Source organism: Dermacentor silvarum, chromosome 11 (assembly GCF_013339745.2).
Source record: "Dermacentor silvarum isolate Dsil-2018 chromosome 11, BIME_Dsil_1.4, whole genome shotgun sequence".
Taxonomy (NCBI): Eukaryota; Metazoa; Arthropoda; class Arachnida; order Ixodida; family Ixodidae; genus Dermacentor; species Dermacentor silvarum.
In genome coordinates, this window is record NC_051164.1 from 51,992,868 (window position 1) to 52,013,790 (window position 20,923).

General features: G+C 47.0%; 1 protein-coding gene across 1 annotated transcript; it reads right to left on the reverse strand.

Moving 5' to 3' along the window:
* Positions 1–434: 434 nt before the first annotated feature.
* LOC119432582 (uncharacterized) lies at positions 435–16,154 on the reverse strand. Its single transcript, XM_037699744.2, has 6 exons — positions 16,122–16,154; positions 14,129–14,326; positions 10,750–11,307; positions 6,501–7,148; positions 4,514–4,899; positions 435–840 (listed from the first exon to the last, which is right to left on the reverse strand). The coding sequence occupies exons 1-6, from the start codon at positions 16,152–16,154 to the stop codon at positions 435–437; spliced, it is 2,229 nt and encodes a 742-aa protein (XP_037555672.1).
* Positions 16,155–20,923: the final 4,769 nt, after the last annotated feature.

Genomic DNA, 20,923 nt, shown 5'->3' on the forward strand with positions numbered 1-20,923 from the left:
CTAGCTGATTATCACAAGTAGCATATATGCAGTATTTCTGCGCAGATCCTGACACGCAATAAATTTCACTATGTACCACGCAAAGCTCGAACGCGTGGCAGTCCGCAACGTGGCATAGATATTTCGCGGGCTTACATCTACCGAGAGTCCAATAACTTTTGCAAAGCATCTGCACGCCTGGAGCGAGCGACAAAGCCAAAATGAGCAACACTGTCTCCGCAAGGAATTAACACGCCTTCTTACAAGTTCGATGACGCTGGTTCTCGTACAAAGTATTAAGCACCTAGACAATTATTTCGAAACGCAGGCTAAAGCACGGTCACAAGACTTCCAGAGACTGTCACGCAACTGTGAAGGGAAACTAAATAGAGAGAAAATTCGAGAAAACTTCCGAGCATATTCTTCCGTTGTCCGAAAGCGCAGCCGTCCCGTCACTATAGCTGGTTGCAGAACTTCGCTGCTCGCATCGGACTCGCCTTGGCGCAAGCGTAGGCCTCGCTGAAGCCACTGATCAGCCGGAGCATCTTGTTGCCCATGCTCAATTCGGCAGAGCCGCAGTGTTGGTAAACGGTGGCGAAGAAGAACAACTGTCCCGGGCTCAAGTGCTCCAGGCCGGCCAGGTGCAGTTGCTTCTCGGTGCCGGACGCTTCTCGCATTTTCTCCATAAACACCTTGTACGCCATGCTGATGCCGGCCATGGGAACCGCGAGCTCTCTCCCGCCGTTGTGGGCCGCGCACTCTAGGAAGGCGGGGATCGCCGGTGGAGTGGCTGTCTTCTGGGCCTCGGCGAAGAAGACTTCGGCTGTGAGTGATCCCAAAGACGTGCCCAGGGTACCGTACCTGCGCCCCATAGACCATTTGACGGTCGCAAACATCTCACGCACAAAAGCTTATCAAAAGTTACGTTTTACGGAGCACTCGAGCGGTAAATTTGAAAGGAATCCCTCAGCAGTATTACAACGCGCATCTGTGAGGTCCCGGATCCATGACTTAAACTGCATTCGTCACACTGCCAGAAACTTTTCATTTTCCGACTATATACACATGCTGTTCTAAGCTCTCATCTATCTCTAAGACGTCAGCAGCTTCCCACAGTTCACGCATATATAGTTTCAACTTTGGCCCTCCTAGTGCTAAACGGAATAGGAAACTACCCTTGCGCGTATATTTAGCAAGGAGTATCTCTGAACATAGAAAGCGGTGCTGTAAAAAGTCGTTTAGAAACGTTCCGTATTTTGTGGAATTGTTCCAAATTTCAGCTAAGAAATAGACAGTTTTAGTATATCGTAAAATGCTTGCGTTAGCGTTAGCGGGGTCCGCACGCTGGACACTATGGTGTACGTCCCTCCAAGACGTTTAGTTTAACGTGTGGGAACGCAAACGGCAAGGAAGACGTTCAAAGACAGGGCACCGTCTTTAGCCTTTTGACAACCGTATTCAAGCCAAGGAAATCCATTAGCAACCATTCTGCTGTTCCTATGGCGACGCGTCCCGTCAGGCTTAGGAACGCCGGAATCGCCGAACGATCTCGGAAATTGGATGCGCTATGCGCTCATAACTAGCGTTTAAGGTGAGTTTAGAAGAAGCGTAAGCTCATTTCAAATAGTCACTGGCGATCAACCAGAAAGAGAGCGTAGCCATCACGAGATTTCACAGAGGGGGACCCATGGGTGCCGCCATGTTCGACAGCGCTATTTCTCAGCGTCCGTACTTTGCGTGCGTTAGCGTTGAACGCTAAATCGCGAAAATAGCGTACGTACGTAAGAGCTCCAGCACCGTTTACGTACAGCGCACGCGCAGTGTGCAGCACGCAACGCCAACGCTAACGCTATTTATTTGCGTTTGCTGTTACACGCTATACTAAAACTGCCTAATGTCAGAGACCCGAGTCGACGCAGATATTTGTACCCCACTCAGCCCGGCGTGATTCGGAGCAAGCATATTCAAGAACGTGAGGCTCGGAACGAAGAAACACTGGTCTTCCTTACAGTCACTAGAGTTCGCTGTCGTTAACAGCTTATGGAAAAACGACAAAATCCTATCTACTTAGGGAACACCGTGAGGTGAGACTTAAGGCCAAACTGCAGCGAAATTTCACATTAGCTAAATTCGTTCTAAATAAATCATGTGTACTGTTGGAACAATCTCGGCAAAGCTGTAGGGCTAGTGCTTGTGTAATTCTCTGGAAACATTTGAATATAACATAAGCATACGAAGCGCACATGTGGTGGCTAGAGGACGTGACGCACATCACCGCCGAGATTTTCCGCACGCGCCGAGGAGCCGGATTTATTCTCAGCGTCATTTCCGTCTGGCGATAATTTCTGCATTTTCCTTTTTTTATTATTTTTGGTGACAGAAACGTCTGTTTTTAAGAGCTTCTCATGACGCATCCACTCGTGCTTCAAAAAAGTCGCAGTTTAGCCCGAAAGGCGAAGCATCGCTTGCGATAGCAAATTAGTGGACATCTATACGAAGTAAGGATAGTAGTTTGATCGGCCGTATGAACTTGTAAGCACAGGCATACTAACTCAATGAACAAGGAAGATATCACGTGCGCAAAACATGAACACATCTCACTCAATGACCACGTGATCTCGCTGTCAAAACGCTTGAGTGAGGAAGCGCGGCAGCGACCGAATTGACCTTTGTGCTGCGCCTCGCATCAACATGAACTAAGCCGCGAAAACACAGCGCACAGCGGACTGTGCCCCCGACGCCGATAGCTTTCAAGGTGCAGTGGCCCCGGCGGCCGCGTGCACCCGCGCGGGCAGCTGTATCTTCAATGCCATTTGCGTCGGGGACACAGTCCGCTTGCGCTGTGATTTCACGGCAACCCGAGGTCAAACGAGCCCTCCCTCCCTATCCTCCCCCCGCGGAGCGTTGCGCGCGACGGAACACGGCGCGCTTCCATCCCCTGTGTGCACGAGTTTGAGCCGCAATCGCCGGCTCACCCTCGCACGCTTTCACTGGGACAAACAGCATACGGCACGCGGCGACGATTTTATCGCCGTTGCACTTCATACGGAACCTCACGGCGACGGCAACGGCAGAAATGCGCCTGGAGTGTCGATATAATTGCTATCGCAATAGAACGTAAAAGTTGGCCCCGAGGCTGCTCCACACCTGCTCTATACGAACTATGCCTTTTTACGCGGTGACAATTTTTTATTGCAGTTGGACTTTACGGCAAAGATGGATTTAGGTCTGAAATGTACCCAATTTAACTAACGCATAGGAAATGGGGTATTTCTGGCAAGAGACCGAGATAAGTCGATAGCAGATAGCAACAGGTTCTGCGATCCTCCTCTTCCTAATGGCAGATTGCAAGAGCACCGCGCAGCTGTTGAAGCGCAGGTAACGGAGGTACACATGGCACACCATTGTGTTGCCCGCACCTATGTACTTTCCCCTTCTTCGCAGCGCCTTAACTGCGCAAAAGGAAGGACCAGGCGATTGTGGAAATTTTTGAAGCCGTATAGCTATAAGCAGCATTCACAAAATTGTGTGAGCGCCCTGTGAGTAGCACTCACAAAGGAAATTTGCAATGCAGTGCTCATGCCTTCTATTTTGTTTCTTTGTGTGTTCTTTACCGTTCACCCAATTCACGGTACATGGGCGGTCTTGAATTTCACTCCTATCGTAATATAATTATTAATACTGGGAGTGATTGTAGTACGTTGGGAAAGAAGCACAGGGATATATACCTAACAAATTTGTCCGTAATGAATAAATAGCTGCAAGAAATGCACATTGTCAACATACCTGGTAAACAGGAAGACAAGACGATAAAACATAAAGACAGGAGCATACAACTAACATAAATTTCGCTATTAAATAAATAGCTGAAAGAAATGCAAATTGTCAACATATCTGGTAAACAAGAAGGCAAGATAAAAAATGAAGGCATTCAAAACTTAACTGCAGTAGAAGCTCTCTTAAGCAGAAGAATGTCCAAGTTCTTAAAACACAAGCCAATAACACAACATACTTATTGAATAACGTCACTATCCGCAAACTAGACATGAAAGCTAATGAAGAAGATTGTAATACTTTCTTGTTGGTAATGAATTCTAATTCTTTACCGTTCTTGGGGAAAAACAGAGCATGTTTACTGCAATTTTTACGCGTTTTAGTACGGTGGTAGTGTTCCATCATGTCGTTATTTTGTGTGATAACCGCGGGAACAAGAAATAACAGAAAAGACGTCGGACGTAAAATGGCATGTTAGGCTCTGGTACAGTTATTTTAAATATAAATAGTAGTTTCTCTCAGATCGAGTGCGCACATTCGCCCTGCTTATCAGGAAGTCAGTGATGGGTGGTCATAGCGATTGCAGATACGGCGAACTAGTCTATCTTAAATGCTTTCCGGCTTCTCAATATTTCTTTTTTATGAATAAATGCCTAAGAATAGTTAATGATCCAAGAGTTAGGCTAGGTTAGGCTAACATAGGTCCCGGACAACGGTTATTCTTCAAGTTATGTCAGCAGCAGTACTGCAAGGTGCCAACCTGATTGCCAGCGGGGTGTCTGGCTCGTAGTAGGGAAAGTTGAGCACCAGCGGCAGCATCGCGTAGGCCACGGAATGGTCCTTGTGCTCGCGGAAGTAGTAGGTCTTCTTGCTGTACAGCTCCGCGGACAGGTGGTGGGCATAGATGGCGGCGGCGAGGTCCGGCTTGTCCCGCAAGAGTACCTTGATCTGGCGCAGATTTTCCGGGAAGCTGTTGCTCAAGGTTGGCAGGAGGACAAACTGCTCGTTCAGCGACGGCGACTGCGAGCTGTCCAGCAGGCTATAGAGCACCGACAGGTTCTTCCAATCGTAGACACTGTCGGTGAGCTTCTCGAAGAAGATGCGCCGGATCATCTGAGCGATGTGGGTCACGTCATCGCGGATTTCCTGTATAAGAGATGCGCACCACGACAGTTTGACTCCAATTAGTTCAAGGAGCAATTTTACCGCAGCTCATTTACCGGCGCAGCGTTATACTTCTGGTGCAGATCACATCTAAGGTACTACCCGTAATATGGTAAGAAAGCGAGCTAGTGCGTGTGTGGGAATTAGCGGGTGTGTGTGTGTGTGTGTGTGGGGGGGGGGGGGGGGGGGAAGAAGACGAAAAACAGGACGAGAAAGCTAACATGGACGCAGAGCGGACGACGAAATGCCATGTTTTTTTGCACTGACGGCAGTATATACAAGAGGACGACAACAAAACATGAAAGAACTCACTAATTCGAAAAAAAAAATCCTTTGCACTTGAGTTCGCTTTCACATGCGTTTCGGTGATTATTCAATTTTCTATCTTTCATATTCACAGCTGGCGTCCTATCTTTAACCTAAGGTGGTGGCTCCTCCCCATTTTTAGTCTGTTTTTAGGGCCTTAGTCTGTTTAGGGCTTTTGTGCAATAGCAACAATTGCATGTCGGATATGAATTAAGGGAACGTGTGATTGCATGGCTACTTCAGCTGCTCAGCATTGATGTCTCGCACACGGACATTTTATTTCGCCTCGCAACCAGTTTAGATATGCGTTAAAACGTAGATCCCGTTCTCGACTTGCTTTGCTGTTCCTGTCCGCCATAGGAAAGAGCAGATTTTAATGTGAACGTTCCAGCTAATCGAAAGGCTGATAAATGCTAGATGTTCTGATTAAGCCTTGACTTAACGTCCGCGGAGCTGCTAGCCCTGTGGTCCAATCATGGACCGTACGTGGGTTTACCAAACCATCGACCTTCAAGCGGCTTTGTCACTTTGGAAACTGATCATTATGGACAAAATATTGCAGTATAAATGCGACTATTTGCAGTCGTTACGGATGTGCGCAAATACTAATTGTCATGTGCTTAAAAAGCTATCGGCGCTTGCAAATTTCGAACGAAGGAGAAAGTTGAATAAATGATGTCACCAGAGCGTTTGAAGCCTCAGGCACGAATATTTGATAAATGCATCTACTAAATAAGGAGCACCCCCACTGTATCGCTGAAGGATCACAGCACCACCGTACCTACTAGTCAGTTTTTGTAACAAGCTATGGCTTTTCAGACACGCCTAAACTTTTGCGCATCCATCATGTGGCTCCCTTCGCGTATGATCCTCTAGCGATTTTTGTTGTGAACTGTACGCTGTGAGGTGACCACCAGACTTCCGTGTTTATTTTTTCTTTATTTTTGTCCTTATGAGACATATCTATTAAGGATACGAATAGACACACAAGGAGCCACAGTAGGCATAGATCAAATATAAATTACGTTTAATTGACATGAAGACAATGTAGGTGTTGAGCTGCCACTTGCTACAAGTTATCTTTTCGTCCCCATTTATGTCCTTTTACCATATTATGTCGAAATAAATAATTTCCCCAACGTTCTCATTGGTTTCATTGTCTGCTCCTTCGCACAAATGTGACTAACAACGATTAAGCCTTTCGTAGCTTCTAATTCTCATCCGTGCCACGTAACGTGCACACAAAGAAAAAAAAACGAGTCTGTGGGAAGACTCACCTTGGTGAAGTGCGCGGCCACGTAGTCTTTGATTGAAGCCAGGCCCATGAGATCCGAGAAGAGGTCGAAGCAGTGCACCATGTAACTCTCCAGGGGATGCTGCTCGGTGCGGTAGTAGCTGAGGGCGAGCTCGCGGTTACCGTACTGGGACGCCTCCTGGGCGGCGCGCCATCCCAGCATGAGCACCGCGTTGGACTCGTTGGACACGATATGCTTGAGCAGGCGCTCGAACCACCTTTGGTCGGTGGCCACAAAGGTGACCTTCGTGTTCTCCGAAAAGAGTCGCTCGGAAAACACCTCTGCGAGAGAGCGGTGCCAGCGCTTTGCCAAGCCGCCACCGGAGTCCGACATCACGGTTCCCGCCTGGCCCGAGGCAGCGCCGGGTGAGCCGCTGATGGCCTCCATGTGCTCCTTTTCCAACAGCATCGTCCCTTCGAAGTCGTCGTCGACGGCGACCCCCGTTTCGTTGCCGAAGGCTTGCACCAGGGCGTTGAAGAAGTCGGCGTGGTCCTTCCTCTTGTCCATTCTCCGTCTTCGGTCGCGCGCGTATTTCTCCACGTCAGCCGAAGGTGAGAAGGTGACGTGGACGTTGCCGATGTCGAGCTCCTTGATCGAGTATTCGAGCGGAGTCGGCCAGGCCAGTTTGGCCTGTTGAAACGATTCACGTTATTGTTCGCGCGTACATTCAACACGTTCACCTAAAGTAAGTCGCTCAATTTTCGCTCCTCCACGGTTTGTGATTTGTGGAAGGTTCAAAGCTCAAGCTCAGAGGAGTCGTCCTTCATTAGCCTATTTCACTGATCATTAGATTATCTAACTTAATCTAGAAGCGAACGCATGGATTGTCTTCTTATACCCCATAGCGTCATTACAGAACTTTTACAGATTTTACAGCGTCATTAGCAGAACTTTTGGAACTTCCACAAAGCATCTAACTATATGTCCACGTACCTTCTAACTTTACTTACGCATGACCCTTCAAATGTCGATAGTATCTTCGAAATGACGATGACCATAGATAGCAGTTTATAGCTTTCGCGCTGTTATCGGAAAGCATAGTGATCGCCAGGGCTATAATACACCAACGTGTTCATCCGCCTTTCCTCAACCGTAAATAAGAATTTAAAAACTCGGCGAAACAAATAAAACTTCTTCACTTTACGATAAGCCATATCACTTACTCCCGTGCTCTCAAACACTCTTCTACTTGAAACTTTCTCCACTCCAGTGAGCTCAGCACTGCACCATCCTTCGCCGTGGAGTGTTAACGAAGTGCAGTGCCGACTTCTCTCAAGAGGGGGCGCTGCCATAGATTTTCAGGATTTACCGAGTCAAGTACCAAGGTATAGACACGTTGTGCGGTGCGTGTGGAGAAGAAGAGGAAACGACTGAACACCTCATACTTTTCTGTAAAGGGCTTAACCCTACAGTGCAAAGCAACGGGGCGTTTTTTTTTTTTTTTTTCAGAGCATTCGGGTTTAGGGACAGCGAAGGCAAAATAGACTTTAAGCGGGTAGAAATAACCAAACGGATGTTATCTTATTGGTGGCTAAAATCAAGGCAGGGGTGAAATTTCACCCACCACAAAGTACAAAATATGTTAATAGTCATGGCTAGGTGGCGTATGCCACCACCCGATTTAAAGGGTTCAGCCCCATCCATCCATCCATCCATCCAGGATAAATGGATCAACATAAATGGGCAGCTGAAGTGCACAAGTATCTGTTACTAAAAAGCGTCGACACAGAATGGAGGAAAAGGTCAAGAGACTCAGCAATCAAGTACAGGGTAATTGAAAGTGTAGATAGACGATCAGTAGCAATGAATAAGAAAGTGAGAGAAAAATATAAAGCGAATTGGATGCAAAGAATGCAACGGGAAACGCCATAGAAATTTACAAGAAAGAGAAAAAAGAAGTTTGAGGGGGAAATATGTGCCATAACACGAAGAGAAGTGCCTTGCTATTTGAGGCTCGAGCTTGTTGCCTAAGGACCAAAACATACTGGAGCAAATATTCGCAATTAGATGAGGCATGTGTATGCTGCAGCAAAAATCCGGAGACCACTCGGCACATCCTAATGGCATGCGAAGGAATTCACCCAGCGAGACCAGCAGGTAACGTAAAACTTCCAGAAGCGTTCGGATTTAAAGTAGACAGAAATATCAGCCGGTCACAGTAGAGATAAACGAAAGACGTTTAGAGTACTGGTGGAAAAAAAATCATGGAAGAGACTGACACGACCGGATCCATTACAGGCATAGGCAGCGGTATAAGGTAGATAGAGAAGATTAAGAGATGTATACAAGAATGCTAGAAGGAAAAGCATTGACACCTGAGTAACTCAAGCAGGTTATGTGAAGATATGTTCCCGCCCAGTTTCAAAGGGGAAGCCAATAAATCATCATCATCATCATCATCATGAATAAGGAGGAGGGTTTAGTGGAGGGATGTTCTACAATACGGAGGTTGGGGTTTTGTTGCGCCCACAGGGTTCACCGGTTTCGATGACGCGGGACCCTTTCCCAGGATTGTACACCCTTGAAGAAAGCCGAGCGTTGCGCCGGAGGAGCGACCGCGTGGTTTTGAACGCCCTTCTTCCCGCCGGAGGGTGCTCCTCAAAGTTTGCAATTAGGGAACCTACATGCAAGCGCCGTTTTAGGGTGGTGACAACTCCGAAATATTGAGCGCTATTTATCGCCAAATTTGGTGAGTAGCCATTTTGGTTCCCGATTTTGCTGGAAGACGCGGCGCATTCCTGCTTTCTTTTTGTCACGCTCTGATGTACCCATTTTGGCACGCGATCTAATAAATTTCTTTAATTTAGTTTTCCACCAATGCGCTCACGAAACCTGCATACATCTTTAATATACTAGTTGCCTTTTCCTTTTATTTTAACGCATCAAACTTTTTTTTTTCATAGCATACAAAGCAACAAGTGCTCGTGGTAGTATTTTCTCACGACAAGATTGTGAACTCTAATAAACATTGTCGTTTCCTTCCAGTTGTACACACGATATAAAGGGTGTTTTTTGAAGTGTGCTGTAATAAAAACTGTGCTTAAAAGCCTGTTTAACTAAAACGTAGACGTGCCATGCAATGCTCTCAGGCACACTGTGGGTCTCTGGCTGCTGAAGCCAAAGTTTATTTTAAAAATTGAATTAGTTTCACGGCACCAACGGTTGCGGGAAACGTGGTCTGTCGGCTGGTCTCTTCGCCTTTTTGATTCCCCCCATGCTATATTTGGCGGAAAATTTTACCCGCCAATTTAGCTGGCGGCGGCCAGTACCCTTACAAAGGTTGTCACCACCCTAAAACGGCGCTTGCATGTAGGCTCCCTATTTGCAATGTATATGTTCCGAAACTGCACAGAGTGAATGAGGGTGCGCTGAAGTGGAGTACACCGGTATAATTTCAGCCATCGGGACTTTTCGAGTAGCCAAACGCATTACACGTGGAATTCTTGCATTTCACTCCTATGAAAATATGGCCGCCGGAGCACGGAATTGAACCCATTACCTCGCGCTCAGCCAGCGCGCCGTCTTAGCCACGTAGTAACCACGGCTGGCAAGGGATATACGTCCCGCTGTATACGCAAGACTCTATGGTAAAAACGGCTGGGTATTTTGTCCGCGAGTAATACTTTCAGCCTCAGCGGTCCATTAGTATCCTATTACTGCACTGCGCCTTGCTATCTACAGTGCTGTCTTCCAACGCTTGCCTCCTGTCTTGCTTCGTGTCTTTGTAATGTGCACTCTCCCCTTCGTGTCTACGCTAGCTAGGTCCCCAAAGAATGCCTCGCTTTAACAAGTACAAGACAACAATTCCCACTCCGAGAGCTCACGACGTTGACGTTAACAGAACGAAGGCGTCGAGCTCCTGCTGTTAGAGGCGCTGCTGCTGCTCACATCTATCACCACCCTTTGAAATGTGTGGCGAATAAAATGGACACCAAGCCTTCGTGAGCTTCTTAAGCTTTACATATCTACAGAAACGAAGAATTGGCATACCTCTCCTTTTTCTTGTAAGTTGCTTGTAATCCTCTTGTCCTCATCTCTTCCCGTGCTTTGCTTTAACGAGCGTTTACTCAACCCAAAAGTTTACCGGCACCTTTGTGCTGATCCTAGAAGCTTAAATCGGCAAGGCGTCCGTTCTACGGCCGTGTCGGGAGAATCAGCGCTCCTACCTGCTCCTCTCTAGCTCTCTTATCTGCTGTATATCTGCGTGTCGCCGGATAATTGCGCATGTTACCTGCAAGTACAGAATGCTGTACACGGCATCCGGGAGAGCGTTCCTCGCAGGCCAGTCGAGCCTCGCTTCCTTCATCATGCCGAGCACGGTCTTGGTGTTGTCGGCATCCCCCGTGACCACGTCTTCGCAGTTCCTGTAGAAGACCCACGCCTTCTGGCGGGTGTTCTGCGACTTGTACGACAGGAGGGAGTCGTTGTGCGCAGGGAGCACCAGGTCGCTGCGGAACGCCTCGTAAGCCTTCCACCGGACGGACTCGTCCTTCCTGGCGTAAGCTCCGCAAACGAACTCGGCGAAGTCGCTGCAGGGCGGCACGTCGCGCCGCATGCGCTTCCCGTAGGCCTCGGCAAACGCCTGGCAACCCCGGGTGTCACAGGGCGCCGACGACGACGTCTTGGCGCTTCGCCGCCAAAGGGCTAGCGTTAACAGGCTGACGGTCGCGAGCACGACTGTCAAGGCGACCGCGGCGACGGCCAAGCCACGCAGGCGGGATTCGTGAAGGGAGGATGGGCTGAGAACTCCGCCGGAATGCGCGCCGGGATGTGTCGGTGACCCGACATCCTGGAACAGAGGCGCGTTATGGGCAATTCGCGTCGCTCGAGAAATGTCACGGCGATTTCTCAGCCGGAAGCTTTCGCTAGCAACTTACAAGAAGGCGCGCTTTAGTTTTTGATCAACTCTTACTTTTCCCTCTAAATAAAAGCCACACGCTAAAAATTTTTCTCATTAGACAATGGCTGAGCCTGTGTCAATGAAAATTTGTTGCATTTTGAAGACAAGGCGGAAATCTGGCGACTGCAAGAATAAGTTTTAACAGCTTAGCTGCTTAAGGCCGGAGGTTGGCCCGTGTAGCGTAGACCAGAAACTGCGCCTGGCGATGACGTCACCACGCGTTGCCTAGCAGCCACTTGGCACAGCTGCGCCTCGCTTCGCCGCCGCTTGGCACCGCCGCGCCCAGCTGCTACGACCGTGCACGTGCTCCGTCTAGCCATGACGTCACTTCGCGTCGCCTAGCAACCACATGTGCTTCGTTTCACTTAGATATGTCAACGCTTCGCCAGGCCGCGTCTTGAAGCGCGTCGTGCGGCCAACCGAGAATCTGCGCGTCGGCTGCGAGCCGATCCGGAATACCGTGCCGAAGCTGCAACCGAGAAGAGGCGTCGTCGAGTCGAAGATCCCGAGTTTCGAGAATGAGAACGCGAGTGTCTTTAGCTTGGTCGATCACAAGCTCCGCTGCTTGCTCCAGCCTTGCAGCACTAGTGCAAGCTGCGCTCATTTTCTTTTTACGGCCTCATAGTGTTCGCTATAATTGTCGAAAATTGGTAAGTTTAAGAAAGATATGAGGCACTCGGATTACAAATCAGTAACTCTACATGCGAGAGCCCGCCAGGCCGCACGCACGCACGCACGCACGCATGCATGCACAGACACGCACAAACACACGTACGCACACACGTACACACACTAAAGAAACTCAGCTATCACAGTTTTATGAACTGCATCGGTTATAGCACCCTAAAACGGATAACCTTGACGTGCAGTTTACGTGGAATTGTGACAGCGTTGACGGTTTTTTTAGACGTCCTAAACACGAATTAGTAGTATCTTTTAGAGTGGTGTATGACGCCAACTTTGTCCACTTAAGATATCTCACTGGGTGCAGTTTACAGTGTGATGTCATTTTAACAGCGGAGCTGCTGTAGGTCGAGGTTGCGCCGTCCGTCCGTCCACCGGTGTCACGCAGGTCACGTGACCAGAAAAGGATGAGAGCGGCGTCGGGGGGAGTGCAGGTCATGTGACCACCAAAGGAGGAGAGGCGCGCTGGGGAACAAGGCGACCAATGAGAGGCCGCGCTGAGCGCAAGGAGGCGGGGCGATGGGTATAAGAGAAGCTGTTTCTGTGCGGCGCGCCCTTTCGCATAACGCACAACGCGCAGAATTGCTGCCGACGCCGTTCGCGTTTCCCTGCGTTCGCGCAGAACGCACGCGGTGTCTGTAACTGCAGCCGATGTCTCTGGCGGCGGCTCGGCATTTTTTGACCAGAGAACGCGTGTGCGGACACTCGTCGAGTAGCGGTGGAAGTCGTTGCCTCTTCTCGCAACGTTTCAATATAAGTATGTGTTGTAGATTAGTGTTTACTTGTGTTTACGCAGTTGCAGTCACGGGCAACACATGCACATCTAACACTCGTAACACTCGCTTTAACTAACACAGCTTCGCTGTTCGACCATCTCCGCGGAGTGGAAGGGACGTATAATTTCTGATTACCGCGTTACTGCGTCGTAAACTTCATCCTTAAATGTATTAGTTTTGCTGTTTTTAACAATTCGCGCAATCAAATGATTACCAAAGTAAAATATATGTGTTCCCCAAGGACATCATTTTGTTTTTACTTCCAATACAAATTATAAAATCTGGTGTCGCGGACGCCGAGTAAAACGATTTCTCTGATGCACCGTATCCTTACGTAAAGACTCCTCGTATAGAGGCCAAATTCGCATGGCTATGGTCACAGCATAAGCTCATGTGTGAACAGAGAAAACTTGTACAGCAAACATCAGTGATGATTGTCAATGCAATGGAAGAGTTCAACACTGCTCCAGCTACTCACTTTGTGAAAGGAACGATGGGGTTGTAGGGCGTATATTTGTCGCAGTGCGAATGTTCGTGCAATGTTGTTTCAGTGTGGAATTCCGCAGAGAAAACCAGCACACGTGTAGCGTTAGTACAGGTGGCTTTCAATACAAGCGTAATAGTCAAATCTATGTTGTGTCCAGCGGCGTAGGCTTTTACACGACAGCAGGTGCGTCTCACGAGATACCAGAGACGGAGTTCTACCTTGTCCGTATACGTTTTACCCCTCACGAAATTCCGCGCAACTGGAGCCATGGCAAGCACTATATATAATAACGCAGGTAGCGAGATCTTGTGACGCTTTATCAAACAACAACTTGTTAGAAACATTTTCTTTTCTTTGTTACACGGCCGTCTTATCGAAAGAAATATGAACAATCTGCAAGTTAACGATTTTATCGCCGCCGATACTTTAGGCCAGCAACCAGGGATGTTTAAGCTTGGTTGGTCACTACAATATTAGTTGTGCATCTTCTCTGCTTAAACTATATAGTTGGGCCACAAGACGGGGCTAAAATCGTTGTCACTGCCATCCACGTACCTGGTATAATCCGGTTGTTCCGCGCAGGGTAATTAACGTTCACGGACAAGCTGACGCGTTCTCTCGTCGTTTGACATCCAAGCTAACTGCGCGTCGCGCGCACGCCTCTGGGAAACAGCACATATAAGGAAATGCAGAATCCATCGCAGTTCCGTGCAGTGCCTCAGCGCACCGAATCTGGAATGGAGAGGAGCGCAGGGACACTCACTTTCCCGGCTGCGGCAGCGACCAGTCGGTTCGCAGTGGCCCGGGTTTGGGCCACGATGGCCGCGGGGTCCGGTGGAGCTGGGCACGGGGCTGGCTTGGGTGCCACCGAGCTCTTGCGCCGCCCTTTGTGGTGCTGGGAACCCTCCGGACGCTTGCTCTTGACTTCCGAATGACTTCGGGTGGGCTGCGTTTGAAACGCCTGCGGCGTCACATAGAACGAGAGTTAGCGGATGCCTTCATAGCGTTTACGCTGAACGACGGACGCCGAACGTTTCTTCAAGGGATAGCGTTAGGGGCCCCGTGTCGCGGAAAGTCCGGTGTCGATGTCGGCGCCGGCGGAGCTTCCGTGAGCGAAAATTGCCGTATATATTTAGGTATATGTATATGCCACGCCTTGCTATATGACGTGCGGTATATGCGGGTTGTATTGCCACGCCATTCGATCACTAATATTGCTCATACCTTGTCCTTACACTCTTCACAAACTTATTCCTCGGAATTTTCAGAATGACCAGCCCAAAAACAAATGTCACGAAACTAAACACCGACAGCGCGTGCCTTTTATGTTAAATATTCTCAGATTGAAATATTAAACGTGCGAAACAATAGCAGAAACCTGAAAGTTTTTTTTTTTTTTGGTGCGGCTGTGGACTACCTCCGGGATCGGCACACGCAAGAGGACGCGTGTGTACTAGAAAGCTCGCCTCGGCGCGTAGCGCTCGCCGCCAGCGTTTCCCAGCAAGCATTGTGGTTACATAGGCTGCAGTTGTCGGGAAGCGTGAGAAGCAGTAAGGGATCTTTGAATGCTATCGCGTTCCACTCTCCAAGGCGAAGCTTAAGCATCCTCCAAATATTTTTTTCGGGATTCGGTTTTAACCGAAAAGGGCCACTCACAGCACATTTATCAGATAACTAAAACTGTGATCGACGCGCAGCTTCTAATCAACATGCGCTTCTGTGCCTGGTCCAGGTGAGGCTTCAGGCGGGCGCACTGCTGGCAGCTTCTGCTTTTGTAATGCGTTACCATATATATATATATATATATATATATATATATATATATATATATATATAGTGTGTCCCACGTAACTTGCGTAAAAGTGTAAGAATAGGTCAGTGCCACGTAACTGGACAGCACCAAGGTAATGTTGTTTGCTGTCGTTTGCAGCAAGTCAGACTGAATGCTTTATTTCGTCTAATTACATAACTTGAATTAATGGTTAAATCACTTCTCAAATATAATAATCAGAGCAACATTGTCGATAAGAGCATTGTAGGCCATCATGAACAATTATGGATCCATCTTTTTGTTGCTGTATACGTGCTACATAAAGCTTATCTCCAAGCCTGAAAGCAGCCCGCAGAAGCGCGAGAAAAGTGCCACACGACAATAGTCACATGGCCATTCTTCACGTTTTGCGGGCTCATTTTAACGTGTGCCAAAAAAATTAAGCAGCATTTATTGAGCAGACGAAAGATGGATGCACACAATCAGTGCAAGGACTCGTGTTCTGCAGCGATCTCCTTTTTTTATTGTTTTGTCCTTTTACCATTGGAGAACTTAATTTAGTAAACAGCGTTTCATACGTGTGTTCAAGAGTGCGAGTGGCTAAATTATTGTGTGACTCGCATTTACTTATAAATTGCTGAGATGTCATACAATAAGGCAGGACGTTTACGAACCTTATAGCGGTATGTATATCAAACCATTACTGAAAGTACGCGGAGCATTACTCATGCTATGTAAAGCCTAGTATTCACTCGGGACACCGCCACGCGCCGTCATCACCTAGAGCAGTCACTCTTTGCGACGCATGATAACAGAAAAAAACGGATGACGCCGTGGTATCGTTCCATATTCAGTCCCAGTTGGCAGCCGTATTTCCCTGTGTCGTCTCATTTCGCATGTGCGTCTACAGTTCACGCATCCTCCTAGCCCTTCAAGCTCCGCTGCATTCGACGCAGCCGTTTCACCCTTCAGAGTGCGTGCTTACCTTGGACTTCCTGCGTAGTTGCTGCAGATCCATATCGTGAGGCTACTGCAGTTGAAGGCTTGGAAGCTACTGCAGTTGAAGGCTTGGAGGCTACTGAAGTAGAAGGCTTGGAGGCTAGTGCAGTTGAGAAGTAACACCCAACCAAGACGAGCACTACGCGGTTCCTCGATCTTCTTCACTGAGCTCGAGCTCGCGTTCTCGTGCCTCGTGCCTTTTTGTCATCTTCCTTTTTTTAATTTTACATGTCGAAACATGAGGACGCAGGGTATACGTTAGAGCCGGCTATTGGAAATCTCAGAATGATTACTTTAGACACGCCACACCGTTACAGTGGGTTGTTGTTGTTGTTGTTGTTGTTGTTGTTGTTGTTGTTGTTGTTGTTGTTGTTGTTGTTGTTGTTGTTGTTGTTGTTGTTGTTGTTGTTGTTGTTGTTGTTGTTGTTGTTGTTGTTGTTGTTGTTGTTGTTGTTGTTGTTGTTGTTGTCTCTGAAGTATGCCACGTGCCCACGAAAGCTGATTCTCCACTCCAAGGTTCGCATTAGGAGCAATTTACACTGACTTGCGTTTCATTAGCATAGCATTAAGTATTACCAATTTTAAAAAGAAAGCAGCATAAATAAAAAAGGCATCTCTGAATTTTGTGAGTTGTAGTGGTTTCTGTTCTTACTCTTTTGTTCTTTTTTACCGCCATCTCTTTTCTGTGAACTACAGAATGAGGAACGATCCTGCATGTTTGTTAGCCCATCATTCGCGCCTTATTTCAGCTATGCGACGTAAAGTAAAATATATATGCATATATATGCTGGCTGAGTCACTTCGGACGCGCTTCAAGGAGCTGTCTACATTTTTTCGATGACCTTCTACATTGCAGCGCAATGGAAATGTCTATCATTCGAAGTGTCTAAACGTGTAGTGGTCTCTCTGGAAAACGAGTAAAAATACTTGAAACAAAAATTTCCGATCTGCGTAGTCTATTCATATAACTGTGTACGGACGCCGACAGCACAGATTCCTGGACGCGAAGGCACTCTCGGAGGTAATGCATGAATGCTCCACTTCGTCCACCCTGACTCCATTCATTTGCACGAGGTGGCGCAACTTTTCAACACGCGCAAGCTGAAACCGAAAGAATCTGTACCCTGGCGCGCGAGGAAATGTTATCCGCAGAGCGTTAAATATAATTTCAGAAAAAAAAAAGAGAAGTATTGTCTACAAGAAAAATGGCTATCCCTGCGCGGCTATTTGGTTACGTGCCTGTATGCAGATTGGTTTCACTGCTTCACTGTCGAGCGACGCCACGTGTCATTCTTGCACCACTTTCAGAGCCAAATTATAAATATAATTTCATACTTGGGGGTTGCTTGTATGCTCGCTTCCGTCAGTACGGTACGCAGTCTTCTCATTCCCACCACAATCTCAGGACATCCGTTACAGCGCAAACGAAAGAGGAGGAGGAACCGAGGAGCTCGATTTTGTAAACCATAACCACATAAAGCCAACAGACAATGAAGCCAAGGAAAGCATCGGGGAAAATTAGGTGCGGTTGAAATTCGAACGTAGAAAATAATGAAGAAAAGGGAAATTAAAGTGGATGAAAAGCTAACTTGTCGCCGGCGGGATCCGAACCCGCAAACTCCGCATTACGCGTGCGTTGCACGCGTAACGTACGTAGTGCACATACAGTACGTTTCTCGCAAATAGATGATGCAAAAATACCAACGTTGTATGCATGGCGTCCCGGAAAAACGTCGGGTTCGGGATTGTCGGGCCTAGGGTACGAATCGCATTGAGGGAAATCTTTAAATGCTTACGCATTTCTATGGCTGTCCCGACGAGACAACTGTCCGTGTGTTCGACGATCACTTTCAAGATAGAGCCAGAGCAGCAAGCTGTGGAAGAAGACGAACGCGCAATGAGTGGCGCGAGCGCGTCTCCGTGACCACGTGACGTCTGCAGTGAGGCACGCACTATAGGTACAGTGTACTAGAAGGGAACGTAAAGGCCATCTAATGAATAAGTTGAGGACAAATATTTTGATGAATCTTCGTCATTCAAGAACCTTGTTTACATTTTTGCACATATGCAACGGCCAGGAAAAAACCTCAATGACGCTGTCCCTCGTTGCAATAGATTGCGCAGGAGCAGCTGTTATCGGTCGTGTATTGTAATTACACCGAGATTATACTCGCAACAGTGAGTACAAATAAAAAGTAGGAGAGAGAGAGAGAGAAGTCATAAGGGAAAGGCAGGGAGGTTAAACATGCTGAGCCCGGTAGGCTACCCTGCACTGGGGAAGGGGTAGAAAGGATTGAAAGAGAAGGAAGAGAGAAGTTCACAGTTCACACGTTTCATATTTACCCCTATAAGGCGTTCACAAACAGTTTTCATCTCCCAGCCGGACTTGTTTTTCGGCTTGTACTAGCCGCGATTCCACACACCACAAATTATTTTTATTCAAACTCTCCTAGATCAAATAAACATACAAATTCGTGAGGTGAGTCCTGTTGTTTACAACACCAATTCCATTAAAATTCAGTATGATGATATTTTCCCTAGAAATGCAAAGGCATTATCTTACCGCACGCTAAGCTCAATATTAAATGATTACTTTTTGCACGTTCCGATCGAGACAGTTATTGCCACTGACGCTTCCCAAAATGAAGAAAAGTGTGGAATTGGAATATTTTCTCCTATTCTTGATTGGTCGTTCTCTCTTCGCCTCCCAGACTTCGTACCGATCTTTCTAGCGGAATTTTTAGCTGTCGTTCTAGCCCTCCGTAAACTCAATACATCAACATGTTCCACAGTAATCGTGACGGATTCTTTATCTCTGTGCTCCTCCCTCACAGCGTCCGATAATTTCCCAGTTTTGCGAGCTTTCAGATCGTTAGTGCCCCCTCACTTAGCTTTGATTAGATTGGTGTGGGTACCAGGGCATAAGGGCCTATTTCTAAACGAAATGGCAGATTCGTTGGCGAAAGCGTCCCTGAATGGCCCGGTAATTCATATCCTACCGATTTCAGCTTTCATCATAGGGGCTAGATTTCGGAGAAAAATGATGCTGCGTGAATTTCACGCCCCTTCTTTAACAAACTCGCCAGATTTTCAGCACTTGTCGCATTATTGGAATAGCAAACTCTGTCAAACGCGATCACTTGAAGTCGCAATCACTAGACTACGCTGCAGAATTCCATTTTTAAATTTTTACCTACACAGAGCTGGTCTGGTTCCCTCACCTAACTGTCCCTATTGTGGACAACATGAAACATTAGATCACTTTCTCATTGCCTGTCAAAGATATTCTGAATTGCGAAAAAGAACCTTAGAAACACCGTTCCGCCTTCTTAGATTAGAATTAAATGTTCAAAATTTACTATCATTGGGGGCCTCTACCCTTGGGCACAGCGACGGGAAGGTTGTAGATGCCATCCAGAATTACATTACAGGGTCAGAAAGATTTAGATGACAGAATCACGGCTTAGGGTACCGAAATATTTTATACAAATTTGATGACTTGCTGTCTACTTCTTTTTTTTATTCATCATTTACTCCTTTATTCTATTCAATTCATTTGATATATTCTAATTATTCATTCTCAGATGCGTATATATTCCCACATTTATGTTTGTTTTGTTTTATACATCTCCCTTCTGATTGTTATTTCAAACTACCCGGTTCTTGGCCAATCCCCCAGAGTGGGTATGTGCCAGTAACTCCAAGGCTCTACATCTACATCTACATATTTACAGTTAAGCGTTCATCGCTGAGTTTCGTCACAGGCGGTCATACAGACTTGTGCACTTCAAAAAACACAGCAGCGCCTTTATAGCCCTGCACATAGCAGACGCACGAGGCCACGCGCCCAAGATATTTTCCTCCGTAAAAAACCTGTCGTCTAAGTGCCCCAAAGCCGTCCGAAGGGCAATCCTCTCTTCTTCGTATCTGTGGCAGTCACATAAAAGTAGGAGTTCTGCAAAATATACATTAGAAATGCGAAGATAGAATGGAATATACAAATGCGAAGATACAACTCGCTAAGGGCAAAAAAGAGTCGCTAGGAACAAAGTTCACTGCTTGTATACACAACACCTCGCAACAAGATATTTAAATGTACGTCTAAGTCTCCAATAAATCTACGTATTTAAGCAAACGTCACTGTATATTATGCGTCAAACAAGACAAATAAACACGTTGCGGAGTCAGAGATAGTAAACTTTGCGCACAGAAAGACAGATGATCTAGGCAAGAACAAAACTATGATCGCAGACATCATTATATGTACTCGGGCCATGCAGCGGTCGCGACAGCACCATACAGGTAGAATAATAGAGGAATAATGCAGAAATCAGTACGAAAATGTGTAATTTAACTGCCTGCACAGCGGCAACAATTATTCTGCACCCAAAATTAAAGGAGGGTTTTGCTTCGTTTCAAAAAAGAAATAAAAGCAGGTAGCTAAAAAGGAAAGAAAAGGACAAGCGAAAGACACAGTGATGCGGCAAGTTACTACCCAATATCCGAGTGTATTTTTGGCAAACGCATCGTGGGCCGGGCTTTCAATGAGCAAGGTCGGTCAAAATTGGTTATTGATGTCCTCGTAATTTTCGTATTCGCATGATAATTTTGATCATGATGCTAACTGCTAGAATAAACGGCTAAAATTTCTGCGGTTTTAAAAGCTAACGAACAGTCATACGTTTTCGTAATTACGAGCTTATGGACTTGAAGGAATAGAGCTTTTTAGTTGCATTGATTTTTGCTGCGTCGCTATCTAAAGGACAAACTTCTCTCGGCGGGGAAGTT

Bases quoted from the DNA above. Each gene is read 5' to 3' on its own strand.
- LOC119432582 (XM_037699744.2), bottom strand. From the start codon at position 16,154: ATGGATCTGCAGCAACTACGCAGGAAGTCCAAG. The intron at 11,308-14,128 runs GTGAGTGTCCCT...CCTCTGTTCCAG, and splicing joins TCGCTGCCGCAGCCGGGAAA to GATGTCGGGTCACCGACACA. The intron at 7,149-10,749 runs GTAACATGCGCA...TCGTTTCAACAG, and splicing joins ACAGCATTCTGTACTTGCAG to GCCAAACTGGCCTGGCCGAC.